The sequence below is a fragment of the Lepidochelys kempii genome, chromosome 1, assembly GCF_965140265.1.
Source record: "Lepidochelys kempii isolate rLepKem1 chromosome 1, rLepKem1.hap2, whole genome shotgun sequence".
Taxonomy (NCBI): Eukaryota; Metazoa; Chordata; order Testudines; family Cheloniidae; genus Lepidochelys; species Lepidochelys kempii.
In genome coordinates, this window is record NC_133256.1 from 166207195 (window position 1) to 166229503 (window position 22309).

General features: G+C 43.2%; 1 protein-coding gene across 3 annotated transcripts in view; it reads right to left on the reverse strand.

Annotated features, from left to right (window-relative positions):
• Positions 1-22298, reverse strand: part of MAP3K7CL (MAP3K7 C-terminal like) — an 83470-nt gene extending 61172 nt beyond the window's left edge. Inside the window, exons 1-2 of one of the 3 annotated variants that reach the window (XM_073362860.1) lie at positions 22040-22287; positions 15791-15923 (exon numbers count right to left, since the gene is read on the reverse strand). In XM_073362860.1, the coding sequence (XP_073218961.1) occupies positions 15791-15793 (3 nt within the window). In that variant the 5' untranslated portion in view covers positions 15794-15923; positions 22040-22287. Of the gene's footprint in view, positions 1-15775; positions 15924-22039 lie in introns of all 3 variants that reach the window. The other 2 variants (XM_073362849.1, XM_073362869.1) reach the window with 2 other exon arrangements.
• Positions 22299-22309: the final 11 nt, after the last annotated feature.

The window sequence follows — 22309 nt, forward strand, 5'->3', positions numbered from 1 at the left end:
CGAGATCAGACCCAGCAGACCCCTGTAATCCTATGCGCCCCTGTGTCCTCTGCCAACTGGGATCAAGAGGTCCCTGGATCACAAAGGAAGCTCGGCCCAAAGGTCCCTTACGGCATGCTCTGGTGTCCCTTAGCTAAATATGGATCTGAGCTTCACCATATTTAACTCTCAGCATTGGGTCAATAAATCTTGGTAGTCATCTAAACAAACTCAGAGAAATAATTTCTGTTCTCAGGTGACACGTCGAGTAACTGCACTGATTTAATTGGATATTACAGACTCAATTATCAGCATTATGCTGATAACAAGCAAGTGTGTACTTACAAATAAACACTCAAAATCTTAAACAGAAAATGCTGTCACTAAGCTTCCCTGCTGTCAGGAAGAAATAAGCATTCCTAGGACACAAAGGTAAAAAGCCGAGCAGCAGCAGCCAGTGTCCTACTTTTCATAAGAACTGCCACTGTTGTTACCACTACTGCAGCTGCATCTGCAGTGGCACCAGTCAGAACTGTAGAGGGGAAAGTGTACGGTAGGCAAATGCAAGACTAATCTATTTGCAGAAGTTTGTTTTCAAAAAACACAGTTTATAGAAGACCAAAACCCTGAGGTAAGTGGGGAAGTGGGATACCAGGAGGAGGCACGAGCAGGAGTGCATGAGAGGGGAGGGCCCCTGCCTCATACTGAGAAAGAGGAACGATCAGCAGATTACCTCAAGTGCCTATATACAAATGCACGAAGCCTGGGAAACAAGCAGGGAAAACTGGAAGTCCTGGCACAGTCAAGGAATTATGATGTGATTGAAATAACAGAGACTTGGTGGGATAACTCACATGACTGGAGTACTGTCATGGATGGATATAAACTATTCAGGAAGGACATTAAGGGCAGAAAAGGTGGGGGAGTTGCACTGTATGTAAGGGAGCAGTACAACTGCTCAGAGCTCAAGTATGAAACTGCAGAAAAACCTGAGAGTCTCTGGATTAAGTTTAGAAGTGTGAGCAATGTTGTGGTGTCGTGGTGGGAGTCTACTATAGACCACCAGACCAGGGGGATGAGGTGGACGAGGCTTTCTTCCGGCAACTCGCAGAAGTTACTAGATCGCAGGCCCTGGTTCTCATGGGAGACTTCAATCACCCTGATATCTGCTGGGAGAGCAATACAGCGGTGCACAGGCAATCCAGGAAGTTTTTGGAAAATGTAGGGGACAATTTCCTGGTGCAAGTGCTGGAGGAACCAACTAGGGGCAGAGCTCTTCTTGACCTGCTGCTCACAAACCGGGAAGAATTAGTAGGGGAAGCAAAAGTGGATGGGAACCTGGGAGGCAGTGACCATGAAACGGTCGAGTTCAGGATCCTAACACAAGGAAGAAAGGAGAGCAGCAGAATACAGACCCTGGACTTCAGAAAAGCAGACTTTGACTCCCTCAGGGAACTGATGGGCAAGATTCCCTGGGAGAATAACATGAGGGGGAAAGGAGTCCAGGAGAGCTGGCTGTATTTTAAAGAATCCTTATTGAGGTTACAGGGACAAACCATCCCGATGTGTAGAAAGAATAGTAAATATGGCAGGCGACCAGCTTGGCTTAACAGTGAAATCCTTGCTGCTCTTAAATACAAAAAAGAAGCTTACAAGAAGTGGAAGATTGGACAAATGACCAGGGATGAGTATAAAAATACTGCTCGGGCTTGCAGGAGTGAAATCAGGAAGGCCAAATCACACCTGGATTTGCAGCTAGCAAGAGATGTTAAGAGTAACAAGAAGGGTTTCTTCAGGTATGTTAGCAACAAGAAGAAAGTCAAGGAAAGTGTGGGCCCCTTACTGAATGAGGGAGGCAACCTAGTGACAGAGGATGTGGAAAAAGCTAATGTACTCAATGCTTTTTTTGCCTCTGTCTTCACTAACAAGGTCAGCTCACAGACTGCTGCACTGGGCAGCACAACATGGGGAGAAGGTGACCCAGCCCTCTGTGGAGAAAGAAGTGGTTCGGGACTATTTAGAAAAGCTGGACGAGCACAAGTCCATGGGGCCGGATGCGTTGCATCCGAGAGTACTAAAGGAGTTGGCGGATGTGATTGCAGAGCCATTGGCTATTATCTTTGAAAACTCATGGCGATTGGGGGAGGTCCCAGATGACTGGAAAAAGGATAATGTAGTGCCCATCTTTAAAAAAGGGAAGGAGGAAGATCCTGGGAACTACAGGCCAGTCAGCCTCACCTCAGTCCCTGGAAAAATCATGGAGCAGGTCCTCAAGGAATCAATTCTGAAGCACTTAGAGGAGAGGAAAGTGATCAGGAACAGTCAGCATGGATTCACCACGGGCAAGTCATGCCTGCCTAATCTAATTGCCTTCTATGACGAGATAACTGGCTCTGTGGATGAAGGGAAAGCAGTGGACATGTTGTTCCTTGACTTTAGCAAAGCTTTTGACACGGTCTCCCACAGTATTCTTGCCAGCAAGTTAAAGAAATATGGGCTGGATGAATGGACTATAAGGTGGATAGAAAGCTGGCTAGATTGTCGGGCTCAACGGGTAGTGATCAATGGCTCCATGTCTAGTTGGCAGCCGGTATCAAGTGGCGTGCCCCAGGGGTCAGTCCTGGGGCCGGTTTTGTTCAATATCTTCATAAATGATCTGGAGGATGGTGTAGATTGCACCCTCAGCAAGTTTGCAGATGACACTAAACTGGAAGGAGTGGTAGATACGCTGGAGGGTAGGGATAGGATACAGAGGGACCTAGACAAATTGGAGGATTGGGCCAAAAGAAATCTGATGAGGTTCAACAAGGACAAGTGCAGAGTCCTGCACTTAGGATGGAAGAATCCAATGCACCGCTACAGATTAGGGACCAAATGGCTCGGCAGCAGTTCTGCAGAAAAGGTCCTAGGGGTTACAGTGGACGAGAAGTCGAATATGAGTCAGCAGTGTGCCCTTGTTGCCAAGAAGGACAATGGCATTTTGGGATGTATAAGTAGGGGCACTGCCAGCAGATCGAGGGACGTGATCGTTCCCCTCTATTCGACATTGGTGAGGCCTCATCTGGAGTAGTATGTCCAGTTTTGGGCCCCACACTACAAGAAGGATGTGGAAAAATTGGAAAGAGTCCAGCAGAGGGCAACAAAAATGATTAGGGGACTGGAACACATGACTTATGAGGCGAGGCTGAGGGAACTGGGGATGTTTAGTCTTCAGAAGAGAAGAATGAGGGGGGATTTGATAGCTGCTTTCAACTACGTGAAAGGGGGTTCCAAAGAGGATGGCTCTAGACTGTTCTCAGTGGTAGCAGATGACAGAACAAGGAGTAATGGTCTCAAGTTACGGTGGGGGAGATTTAGGTTGGATATTGGAAAAACTTTTTCACTACGAGGGTGGTGAAACACTGGAATGCGTTACCTAGGGAGGTGATGAATCTCCTTCCCTAGAAGTTTTTAAGGTCAGGCTCGACAAAACCCTGACTGGGATGATTTAGTCGGGGATCGGTCCTGCTTTGAGCAGGGGTTTGGACTAGATGACCTCCTGAGGTCCCTTCCAACCCTGATATTCTATGATATCAGTCCAGCCATCCTTTTCCCTTTTCTATAAATATCCGCACTCTCCCTACCCCCAGCAAAAAACAACTTATGGACTATATAACCCATCAAGGGCAGAACAGAAAAGACAGCCCAAGAATACAGCAGCTTAAAGTTCTTGTATTTGGCACCTAGATACCACAAAGCGATTGGTACATTAGAGATAGGTACATATTTGTAACATTTAAAAAATATTAAAAGAACATTATAAAAGTTGTGAAGTCAATAGGTAACAGAGCAGCATTAATAAAATACTAGAAAGTACATAGCTATATATATAAAAAAATAAATACACAAGACTAACCGGCAGGTACACAGAACCCCAGAGTGATGCCATATTATGTCATGATAGGCAGCAATGTTTCTAGGCTATGTCTACATAAGTTATACTGACAAAAGTGCTAATGTCGCTCAGAGGTATGAAAAAAACATCCCTCTAAGCAACATAAGTTACACCAACAGAAGCGCCAGTGTGGACAGCACTATGTAAGCGGGAGAGGCTCTTCTGCCAACATAGCTACCACCGCTCATTGGAAGTGGTTTAATTATGCTAACAGGAAAGCTCTCTTTCATCGGCATAGAGTGGCTACACAAACGATTTTACAGCGGCACAGCTGCATCGGTACAGCTGTGGCACTGTGAGATTGCTAGTGTAGACATGGCCTAAAAAGTGTAGGGATCCCTAAATCCCTAAAAAGGTATTTTCAGGAATGACCTCTCAGCATTAGTTAATTAGTGTTGGTGCAAAATGTAATGTTATTCCTGAAAATGACTTATCTTGATGCTTCTTGGAGAAAAGTAACCCAAGGTGGCAGTGCCAGTTAGGTAGGCCAACAAAAAGCAGGTTTCCTATGTGCTTTCAGACATCCCACATTCACAGGTTTCCATGCTTTTAGAGTTTTAGCTGAACAATTTCTAATAACGTTGACTACAGCTCAGCAATTATGATCCTCAAATATACATACAGTTACACTTAGAAAACTCATGATTTGACACAAAACGTCCATCTTTTGAGCACTCATATTCCATTACTTACAATAGGTTCTTTAAACACACCGCACTGAACCACGTATATAAATAATGTTTATCGAAATATATCTGCTCCCCAATGCTGCCCCTTAGAGGACACATTTTAGAAGTTCATTATATCAAAGATGCAAACCAAAACCCTTGAAGACCACAAGAGTTGAAGTTTCTCAGCACAATGTAGGTTTGGGACCATTTTGAAAGAAACAGTTCACAAATATGGCAGGTAGTCATGTAGTCATCACTTCTTTTTTTTTTTTTTTTCAGAAAGTTCCCTTTGTTTAATTTCTGCCTAGGGGTTGGTTCATCAACTTGATTTCCCTTCCCACTTTTGACTTAAACGTTTAAATGAATGTCCAGTTTTTGACTTACAAGTGATTTTGTTCCTGTGCTCATTAAGCAAGTATTATAGCAACACAATAAAATCTCTGAGCTAAACCTGTGTAGTAATTTTTTAAGAGTTGCTAAATCTTTCAAAATAAACTTGGTTATAAACCATGTTCTGTAGTGTGCCGGTGTTGTACAGCCTCTGTGTATGCTCCCCAAATCCTGCCTCTCTTGGGTGGGGGATTATAATGGTATCACAGCAGTGCTGGTGCAACTGGGGTCTTCTGTGTCTGCATGGAGATGGAAAGTAAGATTTGCCTCTAAGTACCTGAAATGGGTAGGAAAGTACCCATTAATAATGTGTAATGCCCTGATTCTGCAAGGAGCTCTGTGTAGGTGGATCTCCATGCCTGTGCAGAGCCCCACTGAACTCAACAGAACTCTGCGCAGTCGGGCTCTTTTGGAGCATCAGGGCTTACATTTGCATGCAAGCACTGACAGGGGAGCAGATCCTGATACACTTATGATGAAACAGCTTTCAATTCTTGAAGCCTTAATTTTGTACAAAGGTTCAAAATTCTGGAAAGAAGAAAACCTTATGTCCCCAAATGAACTTCCTGTATATTAAAGACAAAATTCATGCTTTCTGACACTATAAGCAGTGTAATTAGGGATAATACTGCTTTTGCTATGAAATTGCATTTGTGTTCCATTATTTCAAGTGCAAATACCCTTTACTTAGTCCTCACTGTCTGCACGTTTGTCCATTTCAGAAGAAGCACTATGCAATAAAGCGTAAGTTTGTACTCAGGAGAGATGCAGGACTGCATTAAAAGAGGGTTGCATTGTAAGTGAGGGATGAGGTTCACTACCAGATCTGCCAGGGAGGGAGCAGGGAAGAGTATCCACACTGTGCCCAGTTACAGCTTATATTATCAACTTCTCTGTTATGCAGCACTAAAATTCTTCAAACTCAGCTAAATATAGAAATATAGAAAGTAACCATTAAGCTACACACATGGGATTGACTCCTCATTGCATCATTCCAGTTTTACACCAATCAGTGGAGTGATACCTGCATAAAAATAGAGTAATGCAGCAGTGAATAAGGCCCATCATTTCCCGAATCTGTGAACTTCATAATATAGTGCTGCTTATTATATTAAGATTGCTTGTGTCATCATGGCTAAGTATTGGCATTTCAATTATAAATCACAATTTTCAGTAGTTACAAACTAACACAATGTGGTGCACAAAATCCCAGCCTTTTTACAAATACATGTTACGCTGTTTCTGAGTTATAAAATGGGGTAAATGATCTATTTTAAATATTCATTTGCTAAAAATTAAACTTTGCAGGTCGTAATTTGCAAACAAAAATTGTTTACAAAGCTTGAATGTATGAGTCAGCAAAGTGGAGTAAAGTTGACCTAATGCCCAAAAACATTGTTACACTTTCTTTACACAAATCCTACACCTTTAAAATACACAAATGTCACTCAGAATGTCTGTAAAATGACCAAAAACTTCAAACTTGGGTGTCCTAAGAGTACCTTTGTTTTCACTTTGGTGATGGTCCTTGTTCTAACTGGCACGGTTGTAGAACGGCTAAATAAACCTTACCAATAATTTTGTATACTCTCTAAGGGTTTTTTGCAATAAAAGAACATTTATGACACACTTAAAACATGTGCTCCAGTTTCATTGTTTCAGAATTGGCTGTGATTCCAATTATGCATCATCATTATCCTGTATTATCTTAGAACTACCAGGATCAGCAGAATAGAGAGCTCATTTAGGGCTTGTCTACGCTGGCACTTTACAGCACTGCAACTTTCTGGCTCCGGGGTGTGGGAAACCCCCCCTCCCCGAGCGCTGCAAGTTTCAGTGCACTAAAGTGGCAGTGCAGACAGTGCACCAGCGCTGGTAGCTATTCCCCCCATGGAGGTGGGGTTTTTTATAGCACTGGGAGCGCTCTCTCTCGCAGCGCTATGCCGCGACTAAACAGCCACATTAAAGTGTTGCCACGGCAGTGCTGCCACAGCCAACACTTTAACGTTGCTAGTGAAGACATGCCTTTCGTTCTTCAACACAATAACATAAGAAAAATGCAAAACAGAAGAAAGCCAGCCCGCCTCAGTTAGCAGTTTTGCTTCCAATAAAGTATTTCTTTAACAAACAAACAAACAAACAAACAAACAAACAAACCCTACTTACACCAATTATTCTCATGGCTAATCTGTTTTGTTTATCCAGTATAGTAACTTCTCTCCGTAGCAAGAAGTCTGGATATCGTTTCCCATATGCAGAGCCCTTCTCCAGTTTGTAGGTATTTCTGCTTGTCCTTACATTTACAAGGGTCGGTCCTGGGGCTGGTTTTGTTCAATATCTTCATAAGTGATCTGGAGGATGGTGTGGATTGCACTCTCAGCAAATTTGCGGATGATACTAAACTGGGAGGAGTGGTAGATACGCTGGAGGGGAGGGATAGGATACAGAAGGACCTAGACAAATTGGAGGATTGGGCCAAAAGAAATCTGATGAGGTTCAATAAGGATAAGGATAAATGCAGGGTCCTGCACTTAGGATGGAAGAATCCAATGCACCGCTACAGACTAGGGACCGAATGGCTAGGCAGCAGTTCTGCGGAAAAGGACCTAGGGGTGACAGTGGACGAGAAGCTGGATATGAGTCAGCAGTGTGCCCTTGTTGCCAAGAAGGACAATGGCATTTTGGGATGTATAAGTAGGGGCATAGCGAGCAGATCGAGGGATGTGATCGTTCCCCTCTATTCGACATTGGTGAGGCCTCATCTGGAGTACTGTGTCCAGTTTTGGGCCCCACACTACAAGAAGGATGTGGATAAATTGGAAAGAGTCCAGCGAAGGGCAACAAAAATGATTAGGGGTCTAAAACACATGACTTATGAGGAGAGGCTGAGGGAGCTGGGATTGTTTAGCCTGCAGAAGAGAAGAATGAGGGGGGATTTGATAGCTGCTTTCAACTACGTGAAAGGGGGTTCCAAAGAGGATGGCTCTAGACTGTTCTCAATGGTAGCAGATGACAGAACGAGGAGTAATGGTCTCAAGTTGCAGTGGGGGAGGTTTAGATTGGATATTAGGAAAAACTTTTTCACTAAGAGGGTGGTGAAACACTGGAATGCGTTACCTAGGGAGGTGGTAGAATCTCCTTCCTTAGAGGTTTTTAAGGTCAGGCTTGACAAAGCCCTGGCTGGGATGATTTAACTGGGAATTGGTCCTGCTTCGAGCAGGGGGTTGGACTAGATGACCTTCTGGGGTCCCTTCCAATCCTGATATTCTATGATTCTATGATTTCACAATGGCTTAACAGCTTTCTAGCATCCATGTTATAATCTTCCAAATTACCTCCAATTCAATAACTTCATTTATGTATCCCTGAATAGGTCTTTGGTCTTATTGCTCTTAAGCACCATGTACTGTTTGACAGTATTTTCCACAGATAACATTCCCCAATCCTTCATTTTTATTTCATATTTTCTCTATACTGAACTGCAGGTTCCTAAACTATCTAGTTTATTCTGAATTGTATTGCTTTCTTCCTTTATTATGATTGCTCCTTTTGTATCATAAAGCACATGAATATCTGTTCCTCTTTTTACACTTCAGTTCCTCAAAATGGCCGGTTATCATCATGACTTGGCTAAATTCCAATCAGGCAGATACATTCTGCCTTCCAAAATGTCCCTTGCATTTCAGTTGATTAAAATACTCTTCACTTCCTGTCCTAAATGACGCTGTTCTAAGTTATAGCTCTGCACTAATAAATGGCTGCCATTTTCCATCCCAAATGTAAGTGTCATGAATGGGTGAAAATGACTGCTACGTATGTAATTTATGGATCAGACTGTCAGAACGCTTCATGCCTACTGTCCCTACTTAAAATGTACAGTCACAGTATTTATTTTTAAGCAATAAATTTGCTATTTTTCCAAGCTGTCCCCTCAAAAAGTTCTCCGTATCCAAGGTATTTCAGTGGAATTAAAAAGCATGTCCCTACTTTTCTCCCCAATTGCAGATTTTCAATAATCACAGGTGTGCTTTGGGAAATTTTGCATGAAAAATATTATATAATCGTCAATAATTATTTATTATTTACTAATACTCACTTTTCTACCATGTTTCAATCAAGATCCCATGCTGACGTTCCCTATCTGTGAATATACTTTCAGTTCCTGCTTTTGGATTTATATGGAAACATCTCAAGCACACCAAAGTAGCTATTACTTCCAGAAATTTTAGCCCTATTTTTGAGGGTTTTTCCCTTGACATCTTGGGTTGGATTACTCTCTTGTATAACTCCACCAAAGTCAACAGGAATTACAGCAGGGATGAATTTGACCCATCATATTAAACACTTCACAACCTATATACTTAATTCAAACTAGTCATGTTGTATAGTGAAATCTCATAGGCTGAAAAACTTTTAAGATACTTGGCAGCATATCATGATGGTCTTGCCCTCTATGGTAAAATATATCAGCACCTTGAACCATGCTGTGATGCCTCTATCCCCTCAGGACGTGGGTCACTGTATGTATGTATTGTTTTATATTGCTTGTTTGTCTACTTAGGGTCTGCACTCAAAGACCTTACAACCTATGTCCCCTCTTTGCTCCATACAGTGCCAAGCACACTGATGATGCTCAATAAACAAACCTAGGAAACAAAAAATGAAAATAAAAAAGCTTTCTTTTCAAAATCTCCCCTCAGTGAATTTCCTCTTAGATTCCTATGACTCTTTTTATTCTCCCAGAAAAATTCAGGTCTCTGTTTCAGTATTGACCTCAGTTTCCAGCAGAGTCACAGACCCTCACTCATTCATCTTTAATCGTGCCCTGACTGAGCCAAACTTGACCACAACCTGAGCTCCTAAACCAATCTGAACATAATTCTCACATGCACATAAACCCTGAAATTCTAAGAAATGTGTGACGGAAGTATACATACAGGGAAAGATAGGGATAGTGTTGCAGCCTGAACTCTAACTCCACACCATTGTGTTATTAAAATACATGCATGATGCAAAATCCCCTCACTGCTGGGATTAAGCCACAATGCAGACTATTCAACTGCAAAGTTTCATGCTTAAAAAAGTGAATTTTTAAAACAAAGGGGAAAATTCTGAGGTAATATGTAAAGTGTAGTAAATTACATGTTGGTAATTGGGTGTAAGTAGGTATAAGGGAGTAAGATGTAAATTACACAAGTATCCAAAAGCAGGAAAAATAGGCCATCGCCTGTTTTAAAGTACAACCTCCCATCAGCTGCTCTTTCTGCTGCAAACACTATTCTAGCCCCATAACCTCTAAATTCAGTCTCATTACTATGGATAGTTGACATTTTTGACAAAAATGTCTTTTCAAATTATACATTTTTTTTGGCAAATTTTTTGTATCATTTGAAATTTTCCAATTTTCAATTAAACAAAATAACATAGATGGATTCAAATTAAAATGAAAACTTCTTGGCTTTTGTTTTTTCTCACAGCTTCTCTTCTCCCCCTCCCTTTTTTCCAGTGGAAAAATCCAAAATTATTGGTTTTGAATAATGTTATTGGGAAAAGTCAGAAAATTTCAGGAAATTTTTTTTTAAAAGAAATTTTTTAAAATTTTTAAATGGAAAAGAACTTCCATTTTTGACCTGCCCCACCTAGTACAGAGAGTAAAATTTAGGTATAAGAAGGTATAAATGACACTTGGTAAGTCTAGGATAGCCTAAAATTGTGTAATGTATATGGCGGAGAGTGGAAAAGGGGGAATTTGGTTGACAGTGTTCAAAAGCAACAGTATAATATATAGATTCCTATTTATTTATTTACAACCGAAGAACTGCCAAGCCACTTTTTTCTGATTGATAAAAAATAATTGTTGTTACTCTTCCTTGGCTTAGATCTTGTTTTTTTGCAAAGATTTCAGCCCAGACACAATTGTTAAGAAATTACCACACTGAAAATAGTCTATAACGGAAATGCAACAGATCCTTACTGCAGTCGTCATCTTGTGAATAGTGGTCCTAAAATACATTAATTTGAGGAAGATGGGTCCTCTATGCTCACTTCCATTTTTCCCCTCTTAATTCATCCCTCATAAAGGCGTCACATCACAGTGAACCAGGAAAGAGGTAGCCTGTGAATAGTTCTCCTGGATTAATATAAAAGTGCTGCTCAGGAACAACATTAAACACCTTTTCCTTCCCTTGAGGGCTCAGCTGTGTTGCGTCTAGAACACTCCCAGCCTCTTCTGTCATTGGAAGCAAGGGATAAGTCTACGTTCTGAACTTTGATCCCTCACATAGTAGCACATTGTGCTACCACCAAACTACTTGGGGCCTGGCCCTATGGTACACTGTAACCATCCTTGATGACCTTTCCCAGGTTAACAGATCAGAGAGAGAAATAAGGTCAGTTGTCCTCCTCCAAACCTCATATGTAGCCATATCTCTCAACTCTGTACCTGAAGACAGTGCCTCTACTGAAATTTTATTTCTTAAATTGCCTGTTTTGGGCTTATAGTGTATTTACTGAGACATCTGCTGACTTTGTAAATTGTAGAGATGTATAAAATGTTCACAGCATAAATTAGAGCTGTAGCAGTTTATGCCTGGTGTTATATGATATAGTTTGTGTCCTTTGACATATTCTCTGCCGTGTCTCTGGCAACATTTCCCAATGAGGTTCTTTCTCCCAAGCTCTTTTAACAAATTATGTGTTTGACTATTATCTCAATGCAAAGCTTCTGAAATCATTTACTGATGTTTTTCTAATTACTATTTCTGGTTTAAAGTTTCTGAAAAGTGTGCAGAATGTGTCTCTGTATTGAAGAAATCTAGCATAAAAAGTGAGCTTGTATATAACGATGTTTCCTTAAAGTGAAGTTCTATTTTGAAAAGTGACTACAATAATGGCAACAGATCTGATCTGTACTTGGATTTAGTCAAACCTGCTGATATAACTGAAATAAGATTTTACTGCTTTTTACTCCTGTTAGCACTGCAGAGCAAAAACAACTATGAAAATAGTGCACTGGAGTCTACTACTCTTGTGCGTTATCCACAGACTTCATTACTATGTTTCATTTACAGAATCAATCAGTTAAACTTGTGCAACCCCACTGAACTCAAACTGTTCTAGCATTAAGGCCATGCAGCAGCCCTGAATCTGAGCAGTAAAAACATGAGCTTTATGCTAGTTTAGCCCATACATTCACCCTGCAGTTCAGCTGAACCCAGGATCTGGTTAGTAGTATTCAGCTGACTTTCTGTAGTTCTTCCTTTTGGTTATTGAAACTTATTTTCCTATAAAGCCCTATATCAGTGGTTCTAAAATTTTTCCATATCATGACTAAGGCTACAATGTAGTCACGGAGGTCATGGAAGTCACGAAATCCATGACTTCCAGTGACCTCCATAATTTCAGCCTGTGGCGGTCGGGAGCTGCAGGCTCCCCCGCCGTCTGTGGGGGCAGAGACCTGAGGGGTATCCCCGCCACCTCTGGTGGCTCCTGGAGCTCCAAGCCGCCGCAGGTGGTGAGGGTACCCTGCAGCTCCCAGCCACCACAGGCAGCAAGGGAACCCCCGAGCTCCCAACCAACAGAGGGACCCCCAGAGCTGCGGGCAGCAGGGGTCCCCGGAGCCCCCATCTGCTGCAGGCAGCAGAGGACCCTGGAGCCCCAACACACAACTCGCGGTAGAGGTCCCCGGAGCTCCTAGCTGCTGTGCAGCTACAGGCAGTGTGTGGACCCACAGATTCCCATTTTGTCACCGATATTTTTAGTAAAAGTCAGGGACAGGTCACAGCTTCCGTGAATTTTTCTTTATTGCCCATTACCTGTCCCTGACTTTTACTAAAAATATCGGTGACAAAATCTTAGCCTTAATCATGACTCCATGTTATAATACAAAAACAGCTTCTAATTCCCATCCCATGGTTTCGGAACCCCCTCTTCCATCTAGCTGTATGGTCATCACCCCCTAGTTGAGAAACTATGCCGTCCACTGTGTACCTTGACCCCATCACCTGACAGCATGGGAGCTTCAACAGTTGCAAAGAATATTAAAGTTCTGTACAATACACAAATAGCAACTTCCAGCTGTGACAGAGCCCACATAGCTCCTACTGACTTGGTCAGAGAAGGTCTTTCATTTGGCTCACCTGACAGACTTCCTGCCTGTGCACAATGGATCAAACACAAGTCCTGATGAAGTCAATTGACCTCAAAAGTACTAGTGTTTGGTTTTACAATTGCTGTTTGGGTCTTAGCACAAAACAAGTCTAAACACCAAATCTGCTAATTGGTCAAACCCATTCCATTGTCTGGTGACAAGTTAGCAGACATAACAGGTACAGTAACAGTGCTTAGGCTATCAGAAGTAAACCATATTCAGTTTTGATATGATCACACTGACAATTTCCACACACTGGAAGCTTACTAATGGAAAATCTGTTGTGAATACTATTCAGGGCCTAATCCTGTTCCAAATATAGTCAACAGGATGACTCAGGATCAGGATAATTAAGTATGCAATCAGTATTCAGACATGTATTGTTTCTTACTGTGGTTTCAAAACAAAGCAGAAGAGAGGTGACTCAGTGTGGCCATATCTGAAATCTATTCTTCCATAAAAGATGAGAAGCAGCTGGTACTCAGAGTTGATAAGATAAATAATATTGATGACAAGCAGAAGCTGTGCCTAATATCCCTTTATAAGCAAAAAGACAGGGACATCTTCCCTGGTTGGACGCTGTTTCAGGCACCCAAACGTTTATACACAGGGCCCAAATTAAATCTGGCTCATATCCAACATGGAGAACTGCTAACATTGCTGAGTTGGTGCTGACTACTTGTTTTCTGAAACAAGGCTGTCACCTTCAGATCCTGTCTATTGCAAGTGAAATGGTACCTTGGAAATTCTGCATACAGTACATTTTTCTTTACTAATCTGGTTAATTTTCATTTAACCCTTTCATTCTGCTGAATGTAAAACCATTACTAAGAAAAGACATAGTTCATTATTTCACATCTGAGTGTAATAAATATAATGCAGTACTTATATAGCTCTTTGCATATTCACAGCACAGTACAAACATTAATGAATGAATACTGATTCTATGGGCATTATGAAAAGAATCTGTTACTGTTAAGTATATATTAGATCACTGATTTCCTAATCTATTACTGTCTTATTGGCTTTAAACAGTAATGTGACATTTTACTGTTTAAAAATTTTTTTTTTATAAAATGATTTCTGCCTGTTCCTTTTGTATATGCGCATGTATTGTTTTTGCCTTGCTTAAGTGTAACTTCAGCAGCTTTCCATAGCAGTTGTCTTTCTATATAAATATATACAACAGTACATTATTTTTCTCAGCCTACTATTTTATGTTTAAAGGAATATGTACACACGAGTGATTAAAATGAAGCCACTAAGAAAACAATATGTAACAACACTACAGTTTTAGATACTGAGCTTTTTTGAGAGAGTATAGTAAGTAATGTGCTCTGTGAACCAGGTTGAGGGAGGGAGCATAGTCTCGTGCACAGAACACAGCACTAGGACTAAACCTTGGGTTCTATTTCTGGCTTTGCCACAGGTTCACTCTGTGACTTTCAGTGAGCCACTTCAGATATATGTGCCTCAATTTTCCCATTGTAAAATGGAATAAGAATTCTTCCCACTGTACTGAAGTGTTGTGAGACTCCATTCATTAACATTTTTTAAATGTTTTGAGAATCTTGTATGAAAGACACTATATAAATTCAAAGGTCAAGATCCTCAGTTCCAGCCAAGGAGTGTACAATAGTTAAGAAATGGGAGGTGAAAAGGTGGCCTTTACATTTCTCTGATCCACCGCCAACTGTTGGGCCAGTCTGCTAGCTGCTGGCAGCCCTAAGGGGCTGATATGGCAACCAGGGATCAGTGAAATACAGGGAAATTCCCATGGCCACACCAATGTTCCTCAACCATGCTGGCACCAGGGAGGTGAAGACTTTACAGACTTTGGGCCTAATCCAAAGACTACTGAAGTCAATAGATTCCCATTCAGTGGGCTTTGGATCAGGACCTCTGTGGAATCTTCATACCACAGGTTCAGATCACACATAATTAAGAATTCCAAAGTTAACTCTCCCAACTATCACACAATAGGAAAGAGGACAATACAAGAAGACGACCGGTAGGGAGATGCTTGGCCAAACTCTTTCAAGTTAAGGGGTGGCAAAAAAAAAAAAAAAAAGAATATATAACACTAGGAAACTCTTCTATCCGCACCCTGAAATTATAAGACTTATGTCTTCCTTGGAGGTTCCAGATTGCATCAGGCTGCATGGGCATCCTGGCCAACATGCTGGGGAACTATCTAGATTTACAAGATTACATACCTGCATGTCCCAGCTGCCCACCAACAGAATCGGTGGTCTTCTCTCAGGATCTTGCACCTCCACTAAAGTTCTTTCCTTCAGCATCATCACCACCAAGAGAAACTCATGTCAGCAGTAGTAGCTTCTTTCCGGAAATTGTGGATTGCAATTATTTTTATTATTTTGATCTCCATAACTGGGATCTAGTACAGTTAGCTGCAGTAGTCTCAGTCATTCATTTCCCAGACTATTGTCCTGTTCTAGCACTTCAGTTCTGTATTAAATACAGCCTGAAGCTCATTGAACTCTTTTCACAGTTTTGACCCTCTGGTTATCAAGACATCTCACAGATCCTTAAAAAGCCTTTCTATCTCCAAAAAGGAGTGATATGTCAAAACAGCAGCCTGGAAGCTTTAGTTTCTACACCAGTGTTCTCTTCACCAGAGAATGCACTTACCGTGGCTCCTCGTACCATGTCTCATGTTGGTTCTCTGGGTCTCATCTGGTTCTGGAACTCTTTCACAGGCAAAATGGAGCCCACCAGTTTGCAAGACCTGGAGGAGATGTAGTCATTCCTTTCCAGGTGAATCTTCCTACTCATGGCGCTAGAAAATTACAAAAACTGTAGTAAACATTTCATTTGCTACGAAGAAGTGGAAGGCTAAAGTGGGGATCACAGAGTTATCTTGTGGCTTGATCTATAAGATGAAAATGCCACATAGAGAGTCACTTCCTCTCTGTGCCTGTTTCCCCTTCCATCCTTTGTCTGTCTTGTCTAGTCTGTGTAACTTTTTTAGGTCTGGGACTGTCTTACTATGTGTATATGTGGAATCTCGCAAAATGTGTCCTGAACCTGGCTGGTACCTCTAGAAACTACTTTAATGTAAATACTACTACTACTACTAATTGAGATTATAGTTCTCATTCCATACTCAGCCCCATACTCTTTGTGGTCCAACACCACTGTGTTTCACATGAGGGAGGATGAACTCTGCATAGCTTTATAAAAATGAGGTATAGCCCTCAGGCCCCTGGCAAATTGCCACTGGAGCCCTTCATTGGCCAAAGTCGGAAGCCCCTTGGCAAAGTATAGTTTCAATTTTATATTTATAATTTCATCAAAATTTTTTTTTAACTTTCCATTTTCCAGCTGAAGACTCCTGGTACTGGATAGGCAACTGGAAATGAAGCTACTTTTTTACACACTATTCTTTGCATCTTTGTTAAAATTTTGCCATCCCGAAATTTGATGAAACATGTGTTTGCAGATGAACTGGGGATTTCCATTTGTGCAGTAATAGATTTTGGCTGGTGAAGGAGCAGTCAACTGCCAAGAGACAACTCTCTGACCTTTGGATGGTCCTCTAGTATGGCCAATGTCCCTGCAGAATATAAACTGAGTAGCTGATTAGCTAAATAAAGATCAAGGCCAAGTCAAAGTCAAGACTAGACATCCAGCCCTGAACAAATATTTAATACCCATTCTTGACTGAACAGGACCAAAGGTCTTTTTACTAATATTTTATATGATTTTAAAGTGGTCTAGCATCAAAGCCATTTTAAATCTTTTTTTTTTTAATTTGTGCTTAGAACAAATTTATTGGATGCATTTGACTAATACTCTAATAAAAAACCACCCACATTATTTATTTATCTAAAGCATTGTGAATGGATACAAACACTTGCTAATTTTTCCTCTCCAAATAAAACCTGCATTTAATAAGACATCTGAATTGGGACAAATCAGATTGTTCAAGGGGTTAGGTAGAGGATACACAGCCTTTCACGCCTAGGTTGCTGATTCAAGTCAGTGATGATCTAAAGTTGTTACCATCTGATGGTTATTGGTGGCCTACATGACTTGAGTTTGATTCTTAGTCCAGTTTCAACATTCCACAAATTACATTCAGTATTTGTAATCATTTGCCTAATTAATTAACTAATGACATTTTAATTACTGTAGATTTAATTAGGGAATGTCGCTTTCTGACTGGCTCAATGCTTGCAAGGCTACCATTCCATAATGCCATGCAAAAATCCTTGATTCAGTTCCTCAGCAAAGATTTTTGCTTGTTACAGGCACTGTGCGTGCTTCAGAGACAGCTTGAGGGAGGAGTGAGTAGAAGTCCTCCATTGAGACAGAGTGTTTTTTGTACTTTTAATGGAAAGTTAAAGGTTTCTTTTCTTAAATAGGCCTGATTCTGTTCTCATTCATCTCAGTGAAAATCAGGAATGAATCTACTGAAGTGACGGGAATTAAAACAGAGCAAAAACCAGTATAACTGAGATCAGGCTCAGGGTCTTTATTTTGTAATACAAAAACACATTGGCTACATTATGTCTGAATTCAGGTGCTACCAATAAACATAAGTACCCAGCGCAGCTATGAAATGGGAACTCAGAAAGAGAAGGGCTGCAGATAACATCACTGAAGCTCATATAATTAAGGCGACGATTTAGTCACGGGTATTTTTAGTAAAAGTCATGAACAGGTTATGGGCAATAAACAAAAATTCACTGCCGTGACCTGTGGTGGCATCCCGGGGTGGGGGAGGGTGCTGCTGGAGGGAACTGGGGAGGAGGTGCTACTGGGGAGGAGGCCCGGGGCCAGCGACAACAGCTGCCAGGGGCCAGTGGACTGCGGCAGCTCCAGCTGGCCAGGGACCGCTGCCAGGGGCTGCGGCTGCTCCGGTCGGCCGGGGACCGCTGCCCAGGGCTGTGGACTGCAGCTGCTCTGGCCAGGAACCACTGAGGAGGGCTGCGGACCACGGCTGCTCCGGCCGGCTGTGAACCACTGCCCGGGACTGTGGACTGCAGCTGCTCCGGCCAGACAGGGACCACTACCCAGGGCCGCAGCTGCTCCGTCTGTACAGGGACCACTGACCAGGGCCGCGGACTGCGGCTACTCTGGCCAGCCACCTGGGGAGCACTGCCTAGGGCACATCTGCTCTGACCACCCGGGACCACTACTGGGGGCCGCCAGACCAGCGGCTGGTGTGGCTGTCCCCAAGGCCGCTCTAGCAGCGGGTGGTGGGGCTGGCCCAGAGCCAGCTGCTTGGGCTGCCCTGCAGCCAGCCACACTGTCCTCTGCAGAAGTCACGGAGGTCGCAGAAAGTCATGGAATCTGTCACCTCCGTGATAGACAAGCAGCCCTACATATAATTAATTAACTATTATTAAATTATTTGACATCCAATAAAGCAAGCTACAAATATGCTACAAAGAGCTTTATATAATGGAAACTCACATGCCTCTTTAGAATAAGCTATACTGGCATAAGCACTTTTATACTGGTATAACTGCAATCATGCTGGAGGGAGAGAGAAGGGGGAGTTGGCCATTTTAATTATATGTGTAGTTAAAGCTGCAAAACTTTTCAGTGTATACTAATGACTTGCTGTAGCTCACACAGGAAATCTGTGATAGGGCAGGTAACTGAGCCCACTTCTTCCAATTACCAAGCTAGCACCCAACACTCGCTCGTCCTTCTCCTCTAACATGAAGCTAGTTCATGCATTGTGTTATTAGAATTGGCACTGAATACAAAGAATACATAATTGTTCATGAGGCTTCATACTCCTGGAGACCTTGACTATATAACATAACAAAGCTTGCCCGCTGGCAAATTTTCCTAACTGATTTGTAGACTTATGGAGGAAAGGCATTTTTAAAAAACATTAATTGAAGTGGTTTGTTGCCAGTTTCGCTTTGTAGCATAGTTCTTACTTCTCTTTTCTATTGTATTACATGGTGGTGTAAAAACACACAAGTCCGTTAAATTATGAAAGACATAAAATTAAGGTAAGTGCACCCTCTTGAGGTTGTTTAAGTGACTGTATTAAAAGCAGTTTATTTGCTCTTCCTATTAGGGTATTTTTTTCTGCCAGTAGAACAAATGAGGTGTGAACCAGTAAGTACTAAACAATATGCCTCTCAGTTAATGAGACTGAAGATTTTGAAGGGACCAACACTTTGACTTGAAATCCAATCAGTTTTACAAAATTAATTTAAAGCAGTTAGAACCAGTAACAGAACTTAGTTCTCACAACTCATGTTACAGGTACTACGCACAGCACCAGACTACTTTTCTTAGTGCTGCTGGAAGTTATGCATGTGCACTGAAGAAGAATCAATTCCTAATTTCATGGCCACATGCAATCTCTGTACATGGGGTGGGGGATTAGAAATGACACTTTTTAAAAGAAAATGGGAAATAGAGGAGACAAGTACAATTTTGAGAAAGTGAACTGTAACATTAAAAATTTGCTAACAGAGAACTAGATTGTACAACCCTTACTTAGAGCTTGTCTATGTTAAGAAAATTTGCACTGGCGTAACTAAATAGATGTAAGATTAGAATAAACAGATTTAGTTACACACCAGTGGAAACCCTAAAGTACACATGCTGCACCATCATGAAGTGAGGCGTAAACCATTTAGTTTAATTCAGTTATTAAAATAACAAATTTACAAAAGCTGTGCAGAAAGAATTTGGTTACAGAATGAAGCTAAACTCATTTATATAACCACTAACAAATTAATTTAGAGAAGCAAAGGACTAAGAAGTTAAGGCTTACAATCTGTAAAGGCTTCCTAACCTAGGGTCCTGATGTCCTGATTTTATAGGGACAGTCCCGATTTTGGGGTCTTTTTCTTATATAGGCTCCTATTATCCCCCACCCCCATCTCGATTTTTCACACTTACTGTCTGGTCATCCTATCCTAACCCCTGAATCTAGACTGATTATTGTTATTATTTGAATGCATCCTCCTTTTTCTCTGCACAACTTTTGTGTATTATGAAGGACATTTATCATGGAAGGCCTCTACACAGTTGGCGATCACATGGTCACCAAAAGCTTCAGTGGTGAGATCACAGATATAGGCAAAGTCTATGCTAAGAGCAGTATAGCGCCATAGCTATAATGGCATAGCCCCATCGTTAGCTGCAGTTTACGGTGACAGAAGATGCTTTTCAGTCTCTGTAGGAACCTGAGTGACACTGGCTAGGTCAATGGAAGCATTCTTCTACTGACCTAGCTGAGTCGACACTGGGGATTAGGTCAACATAACTAAATTGCTGAGGGTTGTGTCTTTTTCACACCACTGAGCACCATAACACCACGTCCACCTACATCTGAAGTATAGACCAGAGCACAGACTGAACACCCTGCCAGATCATCAAGTCCAAATGGCATTCTAGTAAGCCATACATCTTCAACATTGATCTGGGTGGTGCTGGATTTGCAAGCAAGCTAGGTCCCTTTTGGATTTGCCTTGATGGTGATGATTAAGGCTGCAGGTTTGTCATGGAGATCACGGATTCCATGACTTTCCGTGATTTCTGCAGCGGCCGGTGCGCCTGACTCATGGGCAGCTCAGGCAGCCCCTTAGCCAGGCGCACCAGCTGCTGCTGGGGCAGTCCCGGGTCACCATGCCCATCCCTCGCAGCAGAGTTTGGGTGTGGGAGGGGGCAGCGGGTTGGGGCACAAGTTGAGGTAAGGCAAGCTCTGGGCAGCGCTTACCTGGGGGCTCCCCAGAAGCAGTGACATCCCCCTTCTAAGCTGCTAGGTGGAGGTGTGGCTAGGCAGTTCTGTGCACTGCCTCTGCCCAGAGTGCTGACTTCGCAGCTTCCATTGGGGGGTGGTGCCTGCACGCAGAGCCAGTGTGCAGAGCTGCCTGGCCATCCCTTCACCTAACAGCTGAGCGAGGGGGATCTTGCTGCTTACAGGGAGCCCCCCCCAGGTAAGCGCTGCCCAGAACCTGCCTCACCCCGTCCCGTCCCCCAACCCCATGCCACACCCAAACTCTACTGCTGATGGGGGGAAGGTGCAAAGCCAGGTAGAGAGCCTGCTGGCCCCGCCAGTGGGGGTCCCGGGCAGCCCTCCCTACCCCAAGCTTTATTCACTGGTATTTTTAGTAAAAGTCATAGACAGGTCACAGGCCATGAATTTTTGTTTACTGCCTGTGACCTGTCCATGAATTTTCCTAATACCCGTGACTAAAACTTAGTCTTACTGATGATGCACCACAGTCGACACTCACAGTGCATACTCTGGGGTTTCAGCCTGGGGGAAAGGGTGTCACAAACAGCTGGGATGCAAACACCCTGCTCTTCCTCCCACATCACTAAACGGGAGAAGGGCCTCTTCTCTGGGAACACTGAGCCAAGTAACTGAATCCCTGGGCACAGCACGCATGCCTACACTGCCTGTGTTGCAAACCTGGGTCTGCAGGACCTGGACTTGTGGTCGTGGAGTTTCCAAACCCACACTTAGAATCCTAGAATATCAGGGTTGGAAGAGACATCAAGAGGTCATCTAGTCCAACCCCCTGCTCAAAGCAGGACCAATCCCCAATGGCCCCCTCAAGGATTGAACTCACCACCCTGGGTTTAGCAGGCCAATGCTCAAACCACTGAGCGATCCCTCCCCCCCACTTGAGGATCCACACTACACTGCAGACCTGGGTTTACAGTTGCTGGCCCGGCACCCACAGCCGTGCTATGGCAGCGAAGTGCCCGCCACAGAGCTTCCGCCCGGGAGCTGCGGCTTGACCCGTGTCCACACTGCAAACTGACAGGGCTTGGGGCCTGAGTCACATCGGGACTCAGGGTCTGCTGACCTATCCTCGCCCCGCCCAGCAGGGTGCCAGGCTCTGGGCCCTGAGGGCCTGCTGCCCGCACTCAGCCTAGCGTGTGTGCGGACACACGGGGGCTCACCAGGGCGCGTAGAGGGACCCGGTTTGAGACGCCGCACAGGCGGGCGGCGCAGGCAGAGGGGCGAAGCCCGGTCTCGCGCCGGCAGAGCGAGGCGAGGCAGCGCAGTCCGGCCGTTGGGGGAAGGCGCAGGGCGGCAGCTGAGGGCGCGCGCAACTCGCCCCCCTCCACTGCCCCAGGGACGCCACCTCCTCCCCCGCGTCCACGAACCAGCCACCGCCCGCCCTCCGATCGATCGATGTGCTCTAGGAATCATTCGCTTCTCCCTGGGAG